Source organism: Salmo trutta, chromosome 13, assembly GCF_901001165.1.
Source record: "Salmo trutta chromosome 13, fSalTru1.1, whole genome shotgun sequence".
NCBI classification, from domain to species: domain Eukaryota; kingdom Metazoa; phylum Chordata; class Actinopteri; order Salmoniformes; family Salmonidae; genus Salmo; species Salmo trutta.
In genome coordinates, this window is record NC_042969.1 from 51,164,491 (window position 1) to 51,185,161 (window position 20,671).

General features: G+C 43.2%; 1 protein-coding gene across 2 annotated transcripts; it reads left to right on the top strand.

Moving 5' to 3' along the window:
* Window positions 1–1,417: 1,417 nt before the first annotated feature.
* On the top strand, window positions 1,418–19,804 carry LOC115205971 (transmembrane protease serine 4). 2 transcript variants are annotated; one of them, XM_029772429.1, is made up of 13 exons: window positions 1,418–1,691; window positions 11,719–11,773; window positions 11,933–12,076; window positions 12,400–12,552; window positions 12,761–12,887; window positions 13,066–13,185; window positions 14,186–14,229; window positions 16,503–16,665; window positions 17,037–17,203; window positions 17,624–17,719; window positions 17,869–18,011; window positions 18,224–18,373; window positions 18,655–19,804. In XM_029772429.1, the coding sequence occupies exons 3-13, from the start codon at window positions 11,965–11,967 to the stop codon at window positions 18,664–18,666; spliced, it is 1,287 nt and encodes a 428-aa protein (XP_029628289.1). In that variant the 5' UTR covers window positions 1,418–1,691; window positions 11,719–11,773; window positions 11,933–11,964; the 3' UTR covers window positions 18,667–19,804. The 2 variants fall into 2 exon arrangements, with proteins under 2 accessions (XP_029628289.1, XP_029628288.1); XM_029772428.1 differs by lacking the exon at window positions 1,418–1,691 and adding an exon at window positions 4,697–5,519.
* Window positions 19,805–20,671: the final 867 nt, after the last annotated feature.

Genomic DNA, 20,671 nt, shown 5'->3' on the forward strand with positions numbered 1-20,671 from the left:
ACCTTACAGATAATTGTATGTTTGGTGTACAGAGATGAGGTAGTCCTTCAAAAATCATGTTAAAAACTATTATTGACCACAGAGTTAGTCCATGTATCAGACCTCAGGATAAGACCCAGATGCAGACAGTTTTTACAAAAACAGGGGCAGGCAAACGACAGGTCAAGGGCAAGCAGAGGTCAGTAATCCAGAGCAGAGTCTGAAAGGTACAGAACGGCAGGCAGGCTCAGGGTCAGGGCAGGCAGAGGTCAGTAATCCAGGGCAGTGTCACAAGGTACAGAATAGCAGGCAGGCTCAGGGTCAGGGCAGGCAGAGGTCAGTAATCCAGGGCAGTGTCACAAGGTACAGAACAGCAGGCAGGCTCAGGGTCAGGGCAGGCAGAGGTCAGTAATCCAGGGCAGTGTCACAAGGTACAGAACAGCAGGCAGGCTCAGGGTCAGGGCAGAATGGTCAAAACTGGGAAAACTAGAAAACAGGGACTAGAGATGAAAACCAGTAGTGCGGGAAAACCGCTGGTAGGCTTGATCAGACAAGACAAACTGGCAATAGACAAACAGAAAACACAGGTATAAATGCACAGTGGATAATAGGGAAAATGTGCGACAACTGGAGGGGGGTGGAGGTAAGTACAAGACAGTTCAAACAGATCATGGTGTGACACCATGCAACTTATCACGTGGCTTGTTAAGCAAATGTTTACTCCTGCACTTATTTAGGCTTGCCATAACAATGGGGTTGAATACTTATTGACTCAAGACATTTCAGCTTTTAATTTTTAATTCTTTTTTTGGGGGGTGGGGACAGAATTCCACTTTGACATTATACGGTATTGTGTTTAGGCCAGTGACAAAAAAATCTAAATGTAATACATTTTAAATTCTGTCTGTAACACAAAATAATGTGTAAAAAGACAAGTGGTGTGAATACTTGCTGAAGGCACTGTAGACACACAGCATTGAGACTATGTTCCTATCTCTGAGTGCATAGTTACTGACAAATAGTGTTGGCATCGGGTAGGGGTCTGACTGTTTTCCACATACACCTACACCGGTGTGTATAGAGGGGATACCTTGAGGTGGCGAAGAAAAAGCTTCACAGAGAGTAGGAGTATCGTGCATGACCTGCCTGTTGTCTATTTTGACCTTGATGTTAGACAACTTTAAATGTTATCAATCCAATTCCGTTTTATATCGTCATCACAGAGGAGTATTTTCCCTGAACTGTTTCCTTATATCCAATACCTCCAGCACACAGACAGAGGTGGTGTGTAACGTGAGAGTGAGGGCACTGACCAGAAACGAGTCTGAATATGTTTCCCTGTATTCATTCTCAACCCCCCAAGCAAAAAAAAAAAAAAATACACAGAGATAGAGAGGTGGGATCACATAAAATGAAGGTTGCTCCCTAGGTAGGCAGGCTTGAGCAACACAAACAAAGAGAGAGGGAAGGAAGCAGGAAGAGAGGATAGATTCTGGCATGTAAAATGTTATATTCAACGTTGTAGTCAAAGGGACAGAGAAGGTGTAGAGAAGTGCAAGCATATTCAAAGCTTCTACCTCTGCAGTCTTACTATAAGGATCCAGGTGGACCCCTAAAGACAACCAGGCAAACACTGACTCCAACAACCAGAGACCACCTGATCAGGACTGAGGGTGAAAGACTGACAGGCAATAGTAACTGGTTAACCTCATGTAAGTGACACAATTTGATAATTTAATTCTTAAGATTCCAAGCCGTGGAATGACCATCTTGTTTAAAGATCTTGTTTAAAGATGGTCATACCATGGATTGTTTAGCTATTTGATTTTGAATTGTAGGTATGTAAATATTTTTCTAAAAGTATTTTATTAAATATTTTATTAAATATATAGCTCATAGAAATGCATTGAATAACACATTCATAAAAGACAGTCAAAAAATAAATCATGTGGAATAAGGTTTTGAAGTGTTATATATATATATATAAGGGGGGTAGGCACAGAACTACCTCCATACTTCCATTCATTTTTTAACACAATACCGGTTACCTTCACACTTGTGGGGGTCGTGTTATTGACAGTCCCCCCTTTCCATAGAATGGACATAATAATCTGTAGGCCAAAACGTTCGGACACTACAGATGTTTTTTGTGAGAAGATACATTTTTGGGATGTCTCATGGTCTGACAAACACCGCTGTAGCTCAGCCACCTTCCACGCAAATGCAGAAGGCTGCCACAGATTGCAGATATTTCTAACGTAAACTGACAGATTTTGATGGGGATTTTTTTATTATGTTACTTAAATTGATGCATCGGTACATCAATAGACTCTATGGGGTTCAATAAGCAATGTTGTGTTGTGTATTGTTGTGTATTGCAACCTGGACTCAGGGGTAGACGTAACATAGTAAAATGAAATCCAGGATACTCCAATTATTGTGATATGTTACGTTTCGTATGGTACATATGGTGCATCTATTTTGTACGATATGTTACAAATTACAATTTATATGATATGTTCCGATTTGCAATTCTTACAATATTTTATGAATTTCAATTCATATAAAACTTTACGAATTTACAAAATGTTTGATATGTTCCGTATTCCAATTTGTGTGGCTGACATTAGCTAGGTGGCTAATGCTAACTTTAGCTAGGTGGCTAATGTTAGCTAGGCTAGGGGTTAGGGGTTAATGTTAAGGTTAGGGTTAAGGTTAGGGTTAGGAGTTAGGTTAAATGGTTAAGGTCAGGCTTTAGGGGAAGGGTTAGTTACAAAGTAGCTAAAAGTGGTAATTATCTAAAATGCTAAAGTTGTACTTGATGAGATTTGAACACAAAACATTTGGGTTGTTAGATGTTTACTTATAACCCTACCCATTCACCCTGTCCAACCACCCTACTTTTGTTTTTGCATTAAGTAACCTTCCGTCTCATGTAACCATACCAAACGTAACATATCATACTAATTTGAGTGTCCCGGATTTACATTTACTATGTTACGTCTAGTCTATGAGACCAGGCTATGCATTATTGTGCATTTTAGTGTAATGCAATTATGTCGGGGCACCATTGCTTGTGCAGGCTTTATTTTATTTCTAAATGACAGTGTTGAGAGTGAACAATGGTTGTAGAACCTCATGAAGTTTTGTGTTTCTGTTTAACAGAAGCCAGGCCAGGTCAGGAGAGAACGATGATAAAAATGATCTTCGGCAAGAGGATGGTCAATGTCCATTTTGATTGAGCTTGCACTAAGATTTAAAGATAGGGATTGTGAGATACTCAAGGTTAGGTATTGGGACACTAAAGCAAACGTAATAAACCACTCCACACAACTATAGAGACCTGAGGGTAACGTTAGTTCAGTCTGGATAATATTTAACCAATCCCAGACAATGTGGTACAGACTATGCATACATAGTGTACATGTAAAATGCCGTCCAAATCCCATGAATCGACCTCATGAAAATTGTGACTGTTGTAATTTATCTATACAAATATCCACTGGTGAGGAACACTCACAAGCAGCTAATTTGGTTTGGATAGCTCTTATATGTTGAATGAATATTTTTGACAGTGAAATAATCTTTGGTACGACACTGTAAGATACTGTCTGTGCTGTAGAGACGATTCAAATTCCTCTTTTCCCTCTCTTCCTTCACACTCTCTCTCGCTCTGCATCCCTCACTCACTGTCTCTGTCTCCCTCCATTCAGACTCTTTATTTCAGTGTCTGAACTTTTTATCACAGTTGGGTGGAAATAACATGAACAGTTCATGGTGACACGTCGATTGTACTGTAATGTGGAACAGCGTTTTGTTATCTATTGCTGACATATTAATGTCATACTGAGGAGATATTTTGGTTTGGCTGTGCTCATTAACGGAGGCCGAACTTTGAAACCAATAGAAAGCTCTGCACTTGCATTACTTCCTTGTTCTGAAGTGGAAAACAGTAGTGTGATGAGAGGGCCAGGGGTCACAGTGTGGGTCATTATGGATGACAATCAGCTTCTGTTCTCAACAGAGGACCATTCTCTTTTATCCTGTCCTCTCTTTGTCGCTCTCTCTCTCTATCTGTCCCTCTCTCTTGCTCACTGTCTCATAACCTCTCGGACAACACGAAACCACATAGGTTCTGCAAAGTAAACCAGGCAATTTGCACATTACATAGACTGTTTTGACTGTGTTGATCCCTTGAGTACATTGTAAACCTTAGGTATAACTCCTTGATCCTTTTGTATAGCATGACCACAAAGCCACAGTTTTGAAGTCAGAGTTCATTTGTTACTGCTCGATGTTGCCTAGCAATTCAGCATTGTTCAATGAGGAAACAGTCGGGCTCACAGGGAAGTAAGTGATTGGGTTAGAGTATGCAAGCTGTTAGTTGAAATCAAAGAAAAAATTGACCTATTGTTGACCATTGACTGGAAGGAAGGAAACATTGAGAACCCAGAAGAAAACTGACAGATTATTTACTCCAGTGACACAATTAAAACATTTCCAGAAATGTCACCCATGTGCCACACTGAGCCTGAGGGGTGGAGGGGTATTGTATCAAGCTTTTAGCAATACGATTGTCAAATCCCCTAGTGAGGAGGGTTTTTGAAAAAGAGGAGTTACAGTAGAAACAAGTTTCTGTCCCAAAGTATGATTGTGATCACGTATGCATTCCTGGGTTATGAGACATATGTCCTCTGGCTCAGAGAGCAAAGTCGGACTGGAACTCCAACTGATTCTACAGACTCCTAATTATTCAGTCAAAACAACATGACAGGACTGGCCCACGCCCTGACCTGAAGGCCACTCACTACACACATCAGGTGTTTGTGTTTGAATGTGTGCGTGCACGTGTGTATGCGTGTCTGTGTTTGTCCGTCTGTGTATGTCTGTTCCTGTGTGTCTGTGCTTATTTGTGTATATGCATTTTTTTCATACATTCATGGACGAGAGATAGAAGAACAGAAAAAGAGAGAGAGATAGAGCCACCAGATCAGTCGAGGTAGTTTGCGTGAGGAGAGAGATAGAGGAAGTACACATGTAGAGAGAGGAGGGCATAAGGTGTCCTATTACAGATAATGGTTTGATGTTGTTTAGCGAGCATGGGCTGGGTCACTCACAACAGATCCCTATGGATTTCAGCAGCACGGATACGCACAGAAACACACCGGCAGTCGCTAACACAGCACCATACTTTTCCAGCAGCAGGGCAAGTTAGGCAGCCTGCAGGACAGATCAAGTTTCACTGCCTGTGAATTGAGGGACAAAGAACAGGGTTTCGAGAGGAAGAGAGAGAAAGATAGAAAGAGAGAGAGAATAACCATACGGACCGGCACAGAGTTGTGAGAGGTAAAACTGTAGAGGAAGAGGGAGAGAAGGCACAAGACGAAGGGAAGGGAGACTCTGTTGAAGGGAGACTCTGTTGAAGGGAGACTCTGTTGAAGGGATTTCTACTTGCTCCAGAGAGTGAAGTACAGTGCATCCTCTGTACTCTGTGACCTGTGTGTCTGGGCCAGCTGAGAGGGGACTTCAGCACCATGAGTGTGAGTAGAGATGGAGACTACAGTCTGTGAAAATAGGGGATCAGGCTAATCGCCTGTGGAGTAGTATTGATCACCTGTCCCTCAGCTCTCACTGTGGACTCGTACAGTAGTGGTTTACAGGTTCACAGGGATGAGACTTTAGAGAAAACGAAACATATGGGATAACATGGCCATGTGTACCTGTATATAAATGTACGGTCTGTGTGTTTAAGCGATCCTCAACTGCATTTTAAAGTATTACCATGTTGAAGTTTTAAAGCCTCATTTTGAGGCGACTGTTCTGACAATGTCTAGATTCTTGTGAGATCTATATGTATGAAATAGACATAGATTAGGGTTATTGGGATTGTACACGTCTGTAGTTTTTGTGGTCAGCCTGCAGCATTACGTAGGAAGACGATGTGCCTTGGTGCCAGAAAGACTGTTCAGCGATCAGTTCGTGTACGGAACTGGTGTGCATTTGAGTGTGTATGCCCATGAGTGCGCATGAACGTGTCTGTGTGCTTGTTGCTGGAGATTAAAACTCACAAGTAACTTCTCTAAAGGCCTTTCTTGCTCTGTCACTTTAAAGTACAATCCACAAAGGAGAGAGAGCACTTTTTGATACACCAAGGTGAAACATGCCAAGTGATTTTATCAGTGAAACCTTCTGTGGCTCAGCTCTGCTTCCCAAGGTGCTTCCTCAAATGCAAACTGGGTCTAGTCCCAGTGTTTAATCTACTGCATGGGCCAAATGGGCCAACCTACCTGAACACACCTTTGTCTTGTTCACTCACAAGCATATACATCTCCATACATCTGTCTACATGTCTCTTCTATGTGTTTAACTTATCCTCTCTCTCGCTCTCTCTTTCTCTCTCTCTCTTTATCTCTGTCTTGCTCTGCATATTTCTCTCTCTTTCTCTGTCTCTGCATATTTCTCTTTCTTTCTTTCTTTCTCTCTCTCGCTCTGTGTCTCTGTCTTGCTCTGCATATTTCTCTCTCTCTCTGGGATTTTATTCCACCACACCTTGTAAGTGTATGCCAACTGTTTGTCAAATTGAATTTGAGCAATGAGTTCATCATTGACATACAGCAGATTGTGTGATTCAGGTTTGGGTTGTACTTTTAGATATGTTGTTGCAAAGTATGCGATCCTTCAAGATACACATTGAGTAAATTAATGGAGAAGGGCCAGCAGTTAGGGATCTCTAGTTTATATGTGGTCTACAAATCACTAGGAGTCTATGTTTTCAATAGTTTGCTATGTACTATATATTGCTGGTCACCTTTGATGAAACATTGCAGGCATTTCTGTTAAGTTTGGTACTGGGCAGTCAGCTGTCAGCTCCAAGATGTGTATAGTCACATGTCAAGTTGAACTGGCTCACCCTCCTCTTCTCCCACCTCTGTAGTCTACCGTCCATTCTTTCTTTCTCTCCTTTCTGCTCGCTCTTTGTAACCATATTTCCTGGTCACATAGCCTGCTGATGTTCACCTAGATTAGTTTATGTTTACAGTACATCTACATGGAGAGTTCCACCAACCAGCAGCGTTTCTATGACTCATGCAAATCATAAAGGATTTTGAATAACACACTCACACGTCTCTGTGCGTGTGAGTGTGTCATTCAAATCAACATTTACATATTGTCCGTGTGCACAGGCATGCAATCCGTGTTGTGTTTAATGCTAATCTTATGGGACCGATCTCTTTCACTTATCTGCCGTTGTCTTTCAACACTTTTCCTAAATGAGCAAGCATTTTCCTTAGTGAAAGACTGGTATCATACCCTGTAGCCGTCCAAATTATTTTATATAATGGAAGATTATACAGTAAATGAATCAAATATCAACATGAAATTTGCTTTTTAGGTAAACTTTTGTATCTCTGGTCTCACTGTTGTGTTAGATGTGGAAGCACTCCAAGGCAAACTGAATGCAAACCCATGTCTAGCAGTTACTTCATTTGAGGCTTTGCCATAGGACGCTTTGCAAACGTTTGCAAATGTATAAAACATTTAAAACAGAAATACCTTACTTACACAAGTATTCAGACCCTTTGCTATGGGACTCTATATTCAGCTCAGGTGCATCCTGTTTCCATTGATCATCCTTGAGATGTTTCTACAACTTGGTTGGAGTCCACCTGTGGTCAATTCAATTGATTGGACATGATTTGAAAAAGCACAAACCTGTCTATTTAAGGTCCCAAAGTTTACAGTGCATGTCAGAGCAAAAACCAAGCCATGTGGTCAAAGGAATTGTCCGTAGAGCTCCGAGACAGGATTGTGTCGTGGCACAGATCTGGGAAAGGGTACCAAAAAATGTCTGCAGCATTGAAGGTCCCCAAGAACACAGTGGCCTCCATCATTCTAAATGAAGTTTGGAACCGACAAGACTCTTCCTGGAGCTGGCCACCCGGCCAAACTGAGCAATTGGAGCCTTGGTCAGAGAAGAGACCAAGAACGCGATGGTCACAATGAAAAAGCTCCAGAGTTCCTCTGTGGAGATGGGAGAACCTTCCAGTAGGACAACCATCTCTTCAGTAGAGACGGAAGCCAATCCTCAGTTAAAGGCACAGGACAGCCTGCTTGGAGTTTGCCAGAAGGCACCTAAAGGACTCTCAGACCATGAGAAACAATATTCTCTGGTGTGATGAAATCAAGATTGGAGGAAAATTGGCACCATTCCTATGAAGCATGGTGGTGGCAGCATCATGCTGTGGGGATGTTTTTTAGTGGTCAGGACTGGGAGACTAGTCAGGATCGAGAGAAAAATGAACGGAGCAAAGTACAAAGGGATCTTTGATGAAAACCTGGTCCAGAGCTCACAGGACCTCAGACTGGGGCGAAGGTTCATTTTCCAACAGGACAACAACCCCAAGCACACAGCCAAGACAACGCAGGAGTGGCTTCTGGACAAGTCTCTGAATGTCCTTGAGTTCAAAGCCAGAACCCGGATTTGAACCCGATCAAACATCTCTGGAAAGACCTGAAAATAGCTTTGCAGCGACACTCCCCATCTAACCTGACATAGCTTGAGTATGTCTGCAGAGACGAATGGGAGAAACTCCCCAAATACAGGTGTGGCAAGCTTGTAGCGTCATACCCTAGAAGACTCAAGACTGCAATCGCTGCCAAAGGTGTTTCAAAGTACTGAGTAAACTGTCTGTATACTTATGTTGTAAATGTAATATTTCAGTTTTTATTTGTAATACATTTGCAAACATTTCTAAAAAACTGTTTTTGCTTTGTCATTATGGGTTTGTAGATTGAGAAGGGGGGAAAAACAATTTAATCAATTTTAGAATAAGGCTGTAACGTTTCTGAACGCAATGTACATCTGACTGCTCTTTTTCTCCTAAGTTGTGGTTGCTTTGCTGTTCTTCTCCTCTGTTGGTAAATCCCTCTGTTTTAGTTTCCAATTTTAGACCAGTCTCCATGGAGAATAGACAGGAAGACTTGATGCAAATGATGGGATTTCACTGGAAACTGATTTGTTTAAATAGGGGACACTGTATATTAATACCACTTGAGAACAGCTCACTACCTTGCTGCTTGATGTCAACACATACAGCGCAAAAGTATTCACTCCTTGGCATTTTTTCTATTTTGTTTCATTACAACCTGTAATTTAAATGTATTTTTTATTTGGATTTCATGGAATGTACATACACAAAATAGTCCAAATTGGTGAAGTGAAATGAAAAAAGTTACTAGTTAAAAAAAATGCTGAAAAAAATTAAAAACGGAAAAGTGGTGCATGCATATGTATTCACCCCCTTTGCTATGAACCCCCTAAAGAAGAACTGATGCAACCAATTACCTTCAATAGTCACATAATTAGTCAAATAAAGTCCACCTGTGTGCAATCTAAGTGTCACATGATCTGTCACATGATCTCAGTATATATTTATATATACACCTGTTCTGAAAGGCTCCAGAGTCTGCAACAACACTACGCAAGAGGCACCACCAAGCAAGCGGCACCATGAAGACCAAGGAGCTCTCCAAACATGTCAGGGACAAAGTTGTGGAAAAGTACAGATCAGGGTTGGGTTATAAAAAAAATGTCTGAAACTTTGAACATCCCACGGAGCACCATTAAATCATTAAAAAATGGAAAGAACACGGCACCACAACAAACCTGCCAAGAGAGGGCTGCCCACCAAAACTCATGGACCAGGCAAGGAGGGCATTATTCAGAGAGGCAACAAAGAAACCAAAGATAACCCTGAAGGAGCTGCAAAGCTCCACAGCGGAGACTGGAGTGTCTTTCCATAGGACCACTTTAAGCCATACACTCCACAGAGCTGGGCTTTATAGAAGAGTGGCAAGAAAAAAATAAGCAAACATGTTTGGTGTTCGCCAAAGGCATATATGGAAGACAGTACTCTGGTCAGAAGAGACTAAAAGTGAGCTTTTTAGCCATCAAGGAAAATGCTATGTCTGGAGCAAACCCAACACATCTCATCACCCCAAGAACGTCATCCCCATAGTGAAGCATGTTGTGGGGATGTTTTTCATCGGCAGGGACTGGGAAACTGGTCAGAATTGAAGGAATGATGGATGGCGCTAAATACAGGGAAATTCTTGAGGGAAACCTGTTTCACTCTTCCAGAGATTTGAGACTGGGACGGAGGTTCACCTTCCAGCAGGACAATGACACTAAGCATATTGCTAAAGCAACACTCAAGTGGTTTAAGGGGAAACATTTAAATGTCTTGGAATGGCCTAGTCAAAGCCCAGACCTCAATCCTATTGAGAATCTGTGGTATGACTTAAAGGTTGCTGTACACCAGCAGAACCCATCCAACTTGAAGGAGCTGGAGCAGTTTTGCCTTGAAGAACAGGCAAAAATCCCAGTGACTAGATGTGCCAAGCTTATAGAGACATACCCCAAGAGACTTGCAGCTGTAATTGCTGCAAAAGATGGCTCTACAAAGTATTGACTTTGGGGGAGTGAATAGTTATACACGCTCAAGTTTTCCGTATTTTTTTGTCTTATTGTTTGTTTCGCAATAAAAATATTTTGCATCTTCAAAGTGGTAGGCATGTTGTGTAAATCAAATGATACAACCCCCGCAAAAATTGTAATTCCAGGTTGTAAGGCAACAAAATAAGAAAAATGCCAAGGGCAGTGAATACTTTCGCAAGCCACTGTACCGATAAAAAAACTAGAAAAACTAAAATAAGTATATTTGGATTTGGGGTTTAATGGTAAAATCTGTAAACAAAAGCACAGAACTTTAAATACAGAAGAACAGCAGCAGTTAAGCACTGTGTTTACCCAGCCACTAAAAGCCCTCCCTATAGCAACCACCTTCCTTGTCCCTCCGTACAGTATGACCCTCCATATCTGCGGGATGGTGTATTGTATGGGGGGCGCCCATATTAGGACAGCCTCAGTCTCAGCAGGACTTGGGTTCACTGTTGCTCAGCGTGTCAGGAAAGACCAGGTGACAGTCCGTAGACTGTACACATAGTGTATTAGTCTGGTGACAGATTTGTACAGTATTTTTGCCGCCAGTTGGAGAGATTGGACAAAACAGCCAGTACTGTAGATACCTAACAGACTGCTTGAGAGGCTAGTCTTTGGTATTTTGGGATGTTGTTGCTTTCGGGTCGTGACGGTTGTTTCACCAGTCAGCAGGTTTCATCCACCGAGGCAATGACTTATGACTCATGACAGTTATGATGGCAAGTACTTGCGTTGCTGTACAACTGAAAAATTCTATAATCATGAACACAATGGCATATAGAGAACAGTTAACTAAGTATATATTTTATAACACAATATATTTGTAAAGCTGGGGCAGAGCTGTCAATTACATAACTTGAATTAAGTAATGTATATCTTGACTCATTATAGTACTGTGTATATAACCTGCTCCACCATTTAAGATCTATTGTCCTTAAACGGAGTGGAATTGAACATCGTAAAGCAAAGACATACAGAGCAAAGAACCACACCTGAGCCTTTGTCATATGACTATCTCTGTCTCTGTGTCGGACCGGGCCTTGGAATTGTGCCCACTCCGTGTTTCGTGCGTGTGCTCCTGATCCAATCTGTCATGCCTCCCCTTCTCTCGACCCTAGAACCTCACACTCTTGCACACTGTCACACATTCTGCACTGAGCACAGTAAGATCCCCTTTGTCTCATTCACTCTCCCCTCTCTCTCTCTCTCTCTCTCTCTCTCTCTCTCTCTCTCTCCAGACTGACACCTGGCTCGCTGAAGAAAGCAATAGGCCATTAAATTCTAGACAGCAAGGTAAGCCATTGTTGTGGAATTGATACATTTTGAAATGATATTGCACAAGTATTGAATAATATGCAATGTCATACTGTCCAATTATGCTTTAGTTGCACGTGTCTACGTTTGAAATGGCTACAAAATGCTGATTGCTCTGTCTCTATCTTCCTCTCTCAGTTGTAGTGCGGCCTGGTCGAAAAAGAAAACCGATGACGGCTCCGAACTCCCAGAAAGGGAAGTCCTCGTCGAGGAAGAGGGTCCTGATCACCGTGTTGATGGTACTGGTAGTGCTGGGGATCCTGGTCACGGCTGGCTACTTCAGTGAGTCCAGCTTCAACACCCATCATAACATGCATCCCAAACTGCACCCTATTCCCTACGTAGTGCACTACTTTTGAACAGCGCCCATAGGGATCAAGAGTAGCGCAGTCAAAAGTAGTGCAATATGTAGGGAATAGGGTGCCGTTTGGGACGCTCAACCATCTCTGCACCCTCTCCTAACCTTCGCTAACACAAGACATGCTAGTACTTATCCCCCCTTTTGTGAATGTTTAATTTCAGTCGCCAAACAATACATTTTTAGAACCTGTCTCTGTCTTCTGTACTCTCTTCTCCTTTCATCCCCCCTTCCTTTCTGTCCCTAGTCACACAGCTGATCAACAGTAAGTACTTCTTCTGCTCCTGGTCGGTGAAGTTCATTCCCCTGGACAAAGCGTGTGATGGGATGGCGGACTGTTCAGGAGGAGAGGACGAGCTCACCTGTGTGACCAACATGACGGTCAACACTACCTTTCCAGGTAAACACACACACACATACACATGCACAAACACACAAGCATGCATAAGTGTACAAACACACACACACACACACGGACAGGAACTCACACACACCACTCCATCTATACATCTTTATACATCTGTCTCTGTGTCACTTCTATATGTTTCCTCTCATTCTTATTCTCTCTCTCTCTCTCTCTCTCTCTCTCTCTCTCTCTCTCTGTGCAGTGCGTCTGGTCTCTAAGCAGAGTATTCTCCAGATCTACAGTGCCGGGACAGGATGGAGGAGTGTGTGTAGTGAGGACTGGACCCAGCAGCACACAGAGAAAGCCTGTCAGCAGCTGGGCTACACCTAGTGGGTCTCCTCCCTCCCTCCCTCCCTCCCTCCCTCCCTCCCTCCCTCCCTCCCTCTCTCCCTAACTCACTCACTCACCACTGATCACTGGGCAACTTAGCTACAGTTTCCCCCTTTACATATTCAGTTTCTCTTCAATGTCTTTAAAATGTCTCTCCGTCTCCACTCGTTCCCACAGTAAACCCGTCAGTAGTACCATCTCAGTGCGGAACTTGTCCTCGTCCCTGAAGACAGGACCGTTCTCAGGGGTCAGGGTCGCAGCCGAAACCACCCCCATTTACCAGACTGTCATTGACCGGTAAGCATTAGAAGATGGGTTGTAATTGAGCCTGTTACCGTGGTGTGACTCTACTGTGTTCTGGCGCTCACTCGGACACTTTCCAGCTATGAGATTAAGTTTCAACAGAAAGGAGAACGGATCAGTTAAAATATACACAGTTCCTTGGTATCAAATACGGTTGGATAATTATCTTCATCAGGGCAGTAAATGGAGAATTGAAACAGGTCTAAATTAATGTTCCCCACTTTGGGTACTTCTGTCTGTACTTCTCTTATTGTACTTGGCTTATTTTCGCCAGACCACAATTGTAAACAGTCATTTGTTCTTTATTGAACTGCCTTGTAAAATAAAGGTTAAATAAAAGTAAATGACTATATTGACCATGCAGCTATGCCTGCATCACTGTTACACTGTTCACTATGCAGTGTTTCTGTTGGTTCACTCCCATCCCACTGCCACTGTTTGTAGTAAGATGGCAATTTAGGCTCAGGCAGTTGATACATGCCAAATAGAATGCATGAATGCCACTCATGACAGATGGCATGACACCACCCTGTCTGTTTACTCTAAAATAGCCAAAGGAACTGGAAAAACAGGTCCTCTTCTTTCCTTCTGTTTCCTTTTCTTGTCTCTCTCTACTTGTGATGCGTACAACTGCGTCATTGTTACGTATACTCCCTCTACGACTCCCAGCGTACACGTTACAGTCATCTCTCTCTCTCTCTCTCTCTCTCTCTCTCTCGATGTGTGTCACTGACTGTGCAATACTCTCTGTTTTCTGACACAAACAATTTAGGAGTTTCTGTTCTTTCCCCATCCTTGTTTCCGTAATTAGAGGAAACAAGAAGAACGAGTATGTTATGTCTGACTGACACTAAACCAACACTGAAGATTAACTCTGGAATCTGACTGTCTACCTATGACATTTGGTAATTGCGTTTTGAATGTGTTTCTATGCATACCACATGTGATGTGTGTATGTACTGTGTGTTGAATTCCCCTCTCTGTTTGATTCCAGCCAGGTGTGTAACTCAGGATCCGTGATCTCCCTGACCTGCTCCGGTAAGCCTTGCCTCTGCCTCTGATACCCAGCCTCACACTGCAGTGCATTCGGAAAGTAGTCAGACCCCTTGGCTTTATGTTACTTTAGAGCAAGGGTGGGCAATTCCAGTCCTCGAGGGCCTGATTGGTGTCATAGTTTTGCCCCAGCTCACACACCTGATTCCAATAATCACCTAGTCATGATTTTCAGTTTAGAATGCAATTTGATTAATCAGCTGTGTTTGCTAGGGATGGAGAAAAAGTGACACCTCTCAGGCCCTCGAGGACTGGAGTTGACCACCCCTGCGTTACAGCAATATTCTAAAATGGATTGAATAAAATAATTCCTCAACAATCTACACACAATACTCCATAACAACAAAGAGAAAACAGGTTTGTAGACATTAATGCACATTTATTAAAAATAAAAAACAAATACCTTATTTACATAAGTATTCAGACCCTTTGCTATGAGACTGAAAATGGAGTTCAGGTGCATCCTGTTTCCATTGATCATCCTTGAGATGTTTCTACAACTTGATTGGAGTCCACCTGTGGTCAATTCAATTGATTGGACATGATTTGGAAAGGCACACACCTGTCTATATAAGGTCCCACAGTTGACAGTGCATGTCAGAGCAAAACCTAAGCCACGAGGTTGAAGGAATTGTCCATAGATTGTGTCGAGACACAGATCTGGGGAAGGGTACCAAGGAATTTCTGCAGCATTGAAGGTCCCCAAGGACACAGTGGGCTCCATCATTCTTAAATGGAACAGAATTGGAACCACCAACACTCTTCCTGGAGCTGGCCGCCTGGACAAACTGAGAAATCAGGGGAGAAGGGCCTTGGTCAGAGAGATCACCAAGAAGTTGATGGTCACTCTGACAGAGCTCCAGAGTTCCTCTGTGGAGATGGGAGAACCTTCCAGTAGGACAACAATCTCTGCAGCATTTCACCAATCAGGCCTTTATGGTAGAGTGACCAGATGGAAGCCACTCCTCAGTAAAAGGCACACCACATCCCACTTGAAGTTTGCCAGAAGGCACGTAAAGGACTCTCAGAACATGGAAAAGAAAGATTCTCTGGTCTGATGAAACCAAAATTGAACTCTTTGGACTGAATGCCAAGCGACACGTCTGGAGGAAACCTGACACCATTCCTACGGTGAAGCATGGCGGTGGCAGCATTATGCTGTGGGGATGTTTTTCAGCTGCGGGACTGGGAGACTAGTCAGGATCAAGGAAAAGATTAACTGCACAAAGTACAGAGAGATCCTTGATGAAAGCCTGGTCCAGAGCTCTCAGGACCTCAGACTGGAGCGAAGGTTCACCATCCAACAGGACAACGACCGTAAGCACACAGCCAAGACAACGCAGGAGTGGCTTCAGGACAAGTCTCTGAATGTCCTTGAGTGGCCCAGCCAGAGCCCGGACTTGAACCCGATCAAACATCTCTGGAGAGACCTGAAAATATTTGTGCAGTGATTCTCCCCATCTAGCCTGTCAGCGCTTGAGAGGATATGCAGAGAAGAATGGGAGGAACTCCCCAAATACAGGTGTGCCAAGCTTGTAGCGTTATACCCAAGAAGACTCGAGGCTAATCGCTGCCAAAGGTGTTTCAACAAAGTACTGAGTAAAGGGGCTGAATACTTCTGTAAATGTGATAGTTCTGTTTATTATTTGTAATACATTTGTAAAAAAACTGTTTTTGCTTCATCATTATGGAATATTGTGTGTAGATTGATGAGGAAAATAAACTATTTCATCCATTTTAGAATAAGGCTGTAACGTAACAAAATGTGGAAAAAGTCAAGGGGTCTGAATACTTTCCGAATGCACCTTATGTCACCTCCCTCTCCCACTCTACTGGACTCCCCCACTCTTTCCCCCTGACTGGTCATTGGGAAAAGACTCGAGTGATATGCATCATCCAAGTTCTCTAGGAGTTGAGTTATACAAGAGATTGAGACAGAAAGACTGAGACACAGAGACAGACAGACAGGTTCGGACTACAATCTCCATCTCTGACAGTGATGGAGAGTGCAGGCAAACATGACAGGATCCAGGCAACAAGCCACTTTGTAAAGGGTCAGTGCTAGATTGAGTGTGTTACTTAACTGACAGGTAGCAATGCTAACTGCCAAAGTTCTAATTTGCGTTATACCCCACTGCTAATTCTACATTTACACATCAAACTACCTTCGTGTACAAGGCAACTCCTGTGATGCTACCTTTAGTACTTTACAAAACTCTTCAGTGGACTAAACGGTCTTTCCCCTGTGTGTGTGTCAGACTGTGGAGAGCGGGGGCGGTCTGACCGTATCGTGGGGGGGGTGGATGCGTCTATAGAAGAGTGGCCGTGGCAGGTGAGCCTGCAGCAGAACGGACAACACACTTGTGGAGGGTCACTGGTGTCACCACGCTGGGTCGTCACAGCAGCGCACTGCTTCTCTGGGTCAGTACCACTGGACATCCAACAGGGGGGCGGGTAGCCTAGCGGTTAAGAGTGTTGGGCCAGTAACTGGAAAGTTGCTGGTTCGAATCCCCGAGCCAACTAGGTGAAAAATGTGTTGATGTGCTCTTGAGCAAGGCACTTAACCCTAATTGCTGTCTGCTAAATTACAAAAATGTCAAATAATATACACTGTAGAATGTGTGTGTATCTACTCTGGATATCTACAGCTGGCTTAACGAGACAAAGGATTTAACTCTGACCATCCAATGTGTACCTCCCATAAAGTGTGCAATCGTATACTATGCTTAAACATCTAGAGACAGAGGTCCTGCTGCTAACCCCTGTACCTCTTCCTTCTCCTGGTCCTACAGTAGCAAGAAGGAGCTGAGTCGCTGGCAGGTGGTGTCTGGGAGGACCTACATGGGCACCATGGGAGGCTCGTATGTAGACAGGATCATACTGAACGGACACTACAACGCAGCCCGCAATGACTACGACCTGGCCATGATGAGGCTGACCAAACCCATCACTGTAGGAAGTATGTCACTTCCCCCAACGTGACATTTTAGCAAAGCACAGACTGTGGTACTGAATTTGCTGGACAGTTCCAGGTTTCTCAAAGGCTAGACATAACAAAAGCCCCACATCCACCTATTCTGGTTTTGAATTGACTTACCATGAAGAACATTTCTCAGCACTCTCAAAAATGAATGCTAAAGCACTACATAATGATATGGAAATATCTACTTGTCAAAACAGTTTGATTCAAGGAAGAGTGAACACATTCATGGTAGATTCTGACCTCTAGTGGCCAATTTATCAAACTGTCAATTTCAATGAGTCTTGCAACATGGGACATCCCTCGAGGGAATTACTGTATATTTAGATTGTGATGAGAGTAGGCTGTGATTTATTTATGAAGAAGTACATGTCAATAAAGTTCTGTTTCCTCCACCAGACTCTCGTCGGCCCGTGTGTTTGCCCCCTAATAACCTGGGCCTGAAGTCAGGAGACACTATGACGGTGACAGGCTGGGGCTACCAGGAGGAGAAGGGTGAGCATACAGCAAACAAAACTTGCCTTTCTCTCACCCTCTTCATCTCTGTCCAACAAGCACATATACTCAAAATTATTCTCACAGAATGTTAATAGTCACTTTCTCCTCTTCTCCTTCTCATCCCACTGTCACCTTTTCTCTCTCAGGTAAAGTGTCTCCTGTCCTCCAGAAGGCTACCCTTCCCCTTATAGACAGTGATCAGTGCTCCAGTCTCACTGTCTACGGTTCCTCAATTACTCCCAGGATGCTTTGCGCTGGTTACCTGAAGGGCAAAGTGGACGCATGTCAGGTACGAAGTGGAATGTTTGCTTTGAGAAAAACAGAAGAGAAACTAAGATAGATTTTGGCGTGAACACGTTCAACGACTCGTCCTGTAAGAAAACAAATGGGAAGACCTTATGACACTCTATCGAGTATCCACCCTCAACTTTGACAGTTGCCATAGGTGTATAGTGCGTAATTCCGGTGTACCTAATGCCATTGTTGGGTCATGTGTTGTAGGGAGACAGTGGTGGTCCTCTTGTGTACCTGTCAGAACAATGGCAGCTGGTGGGGGTGGTGAGCTGGGGGATCGGCTGTGGCAGAGAGGGTAAACCAGGGGTCTACTGTAACGTGGACGATATGCTCAACTGGATCCACACTGTCCTGGAGGTAAGTATGTATGTATGTATGTATGTATGTATGTATGTATGTATGTATGTATGTATGTATGTATGTATGTATGTATGTATGTATGTATGTATGTATGTATGTATGTATGTATGTCTGCTCACACAGGAGAGGCAAGGAGCTAGTGCATTTTAATAGTGTTTCTTTGCACTTTGTTCTATGTAAAGTCTAGATGTTGTATGTCGCTGCCCTGAAAACTAAGACTAATAATAGTGTGTTTTACACTATATAATGGTTTGACCATGTGTACTTTATTGTTCTAGAAAAACCCTTGAAGCCTCAAACCGTGACCAAAATGCCCTATTGGGTTGGGCTATCCGAATGGATTTCGGCGGATCTACATAGAGCTCTGTTATGGGAATTGAAGAGGAATCCTCTTCAAAGTGCAATTTAAAACCCCTACAACAATACATAACTCAAACCAACACGCACACACATGCCCGCACACTCAGATAGGCACAAAAGTGCACGGACGCAAACACACACGGACACACACAGCACTCCTTCTTTACTATAACAGGTTTTTCACGGTGTGGCTTGTGCCATTTTTAGGTATCTCAGGGACCACTGACGTGGCAATGTAAAACGGTCGCTTAAGACGACAGTCGGTCTGGGCCCGCATCCCAAATGGCACCCTATTGCCTTTTATAGTGCACGACTTTTGATCAGAACCCTGCGGGTGAAAGTGGTGCACTATCAAGGGAATAGGGGGCCGTTTGGGTCGAAGCCTGGGTTTTTCACATGGCTGAGCGCTTGAGACAGAACTCTCACCAAGGGCCTCTGCTGTCTTTTATGTCAATGAGGTTGCGAGAAGACAGCCATGCACACTGTGCCTGACCACGTTTCTAAATGTAACGTGGTCATGTGACCACGTCTTTACGTGAGTATCGAAACGCATTGCACAGTGTTCAACATGTCCACCCAACTGTCCATGGGTGAAATGTCTCCATGAAAATATACGTCCATAAAGTATATGTGCCATGCAGTTTAAAATGGCATTTTTACCAAATGTTAAATGAGTATGGCGCTGTGACGTGACGTGAACCTCTCTTCATATTATATGTCAATTGAGGGGCCATTAGTCTCGTCGAAATACCGTGCTGTAAATCCCATCATGGATTCACTTGTGCACTTTCAGGTGGTCAGACCTCTTCACGATGTGCCAATAGATTTCCAGTGTGCAATTGGAATAATCCCTACGATATGCACATGTGCAAGGTTCTGATTAATGACATGTTTTTTTGTTTGTTGACGTTGTGAACATTTCGTTTCTTTGTATAGCTGTGCATATTGTATACTACGCAGAAGTTGTTGTGTAAGATCAGAATGTCTGTATTGCACGTGTTGTTGGTATGTTTTATAAAAGGATGCCTGTGTTAAATAAATGATCAGATTGGGATGAACTTTGAGTAATTGAATGTCTCGGAAGTGTCTGATTGTAATGCCTAAACCCTGTATTCATGATGTGCAAGCCTGAGTCATCCAGTTGGCTATATGGGGAAGTTACAAGACAGTAGTGACAGTAAAGTTACTCCACAGCCTCAGCAACAAACAGACACAAATACTACAATAACTCCTTTTATGCAAACCTTTATTTGATATATATATATATATACTTGTTTTCTACAGTCCAGAGAAAAAAACGATTGAGGTGCATAGTTATGAGAGGGGAGAATGTGGGACATTAGTACAGAGACATAGTAAGGGGAGTTGCACATTCACTTTATAGTTAAACGAAGCATCGTGTTGGAGACCGAGGGAGTTGAGTTGGGTCAGTCATTGACTGCCTCACAGTAAGTGGGTGAGTATGTTTGGTGGGTAAGAGGGCGAGCTGTTTTCTTCAGCACAAGCCACGTTAGCCCTCATACTCAGCTTGGGCTTGACAGTGGTCGTTACAATTTAGCAAGACATTATGGAAGTACAGCACTCTTTAATCCCAATAACAAATAGCAAATGTACTGTACTTAGTCATCAGTTAGGATGATATTGCCACTTGAGTCCATCCAAGCCTGGCCGTCTAGTGACTACTACCCACAGACAGTAACGCCGTGGGTGAGGCCAGCGAGGGAGTGAAAACAGCCCCTCCTCAGAACCCTGGACAGCTCCTTGGAGTAGAGGATGATGGGTAAAAACTTTGTACACCTATAGGTGTGCGTTGTGATTCTATCAGGCAGTAACCTGGCTACCTGTGAGCTCAGAGTAAAAGTCCAATCTATTTAAATATAGAGTAAACTGTGCTGTGGGTAGCTTGAGTTGGCTACAAATGCACATGCACACCCA

Bases quoted from the DNA above. Each gene is read 5' to 3' on its own strand.
- LOC115205971 (XM_029772428.1), top strand. The intron at 14,230-16,502 runs GTAAGCCTTGCC...TGTGTGTGTCAG, and splicing joins GATCTCCCTGACCTGCTCCG to ACTGTGGAGAGCGGGGGCGG. The intron at 16,666-17,036 runs GTCAGTACCACT...CTGGTCCTACAG, and splicing joins GCAGCGCACTGCTTCTCTGG to TAGCAAGAAGGAGCTGAGTC.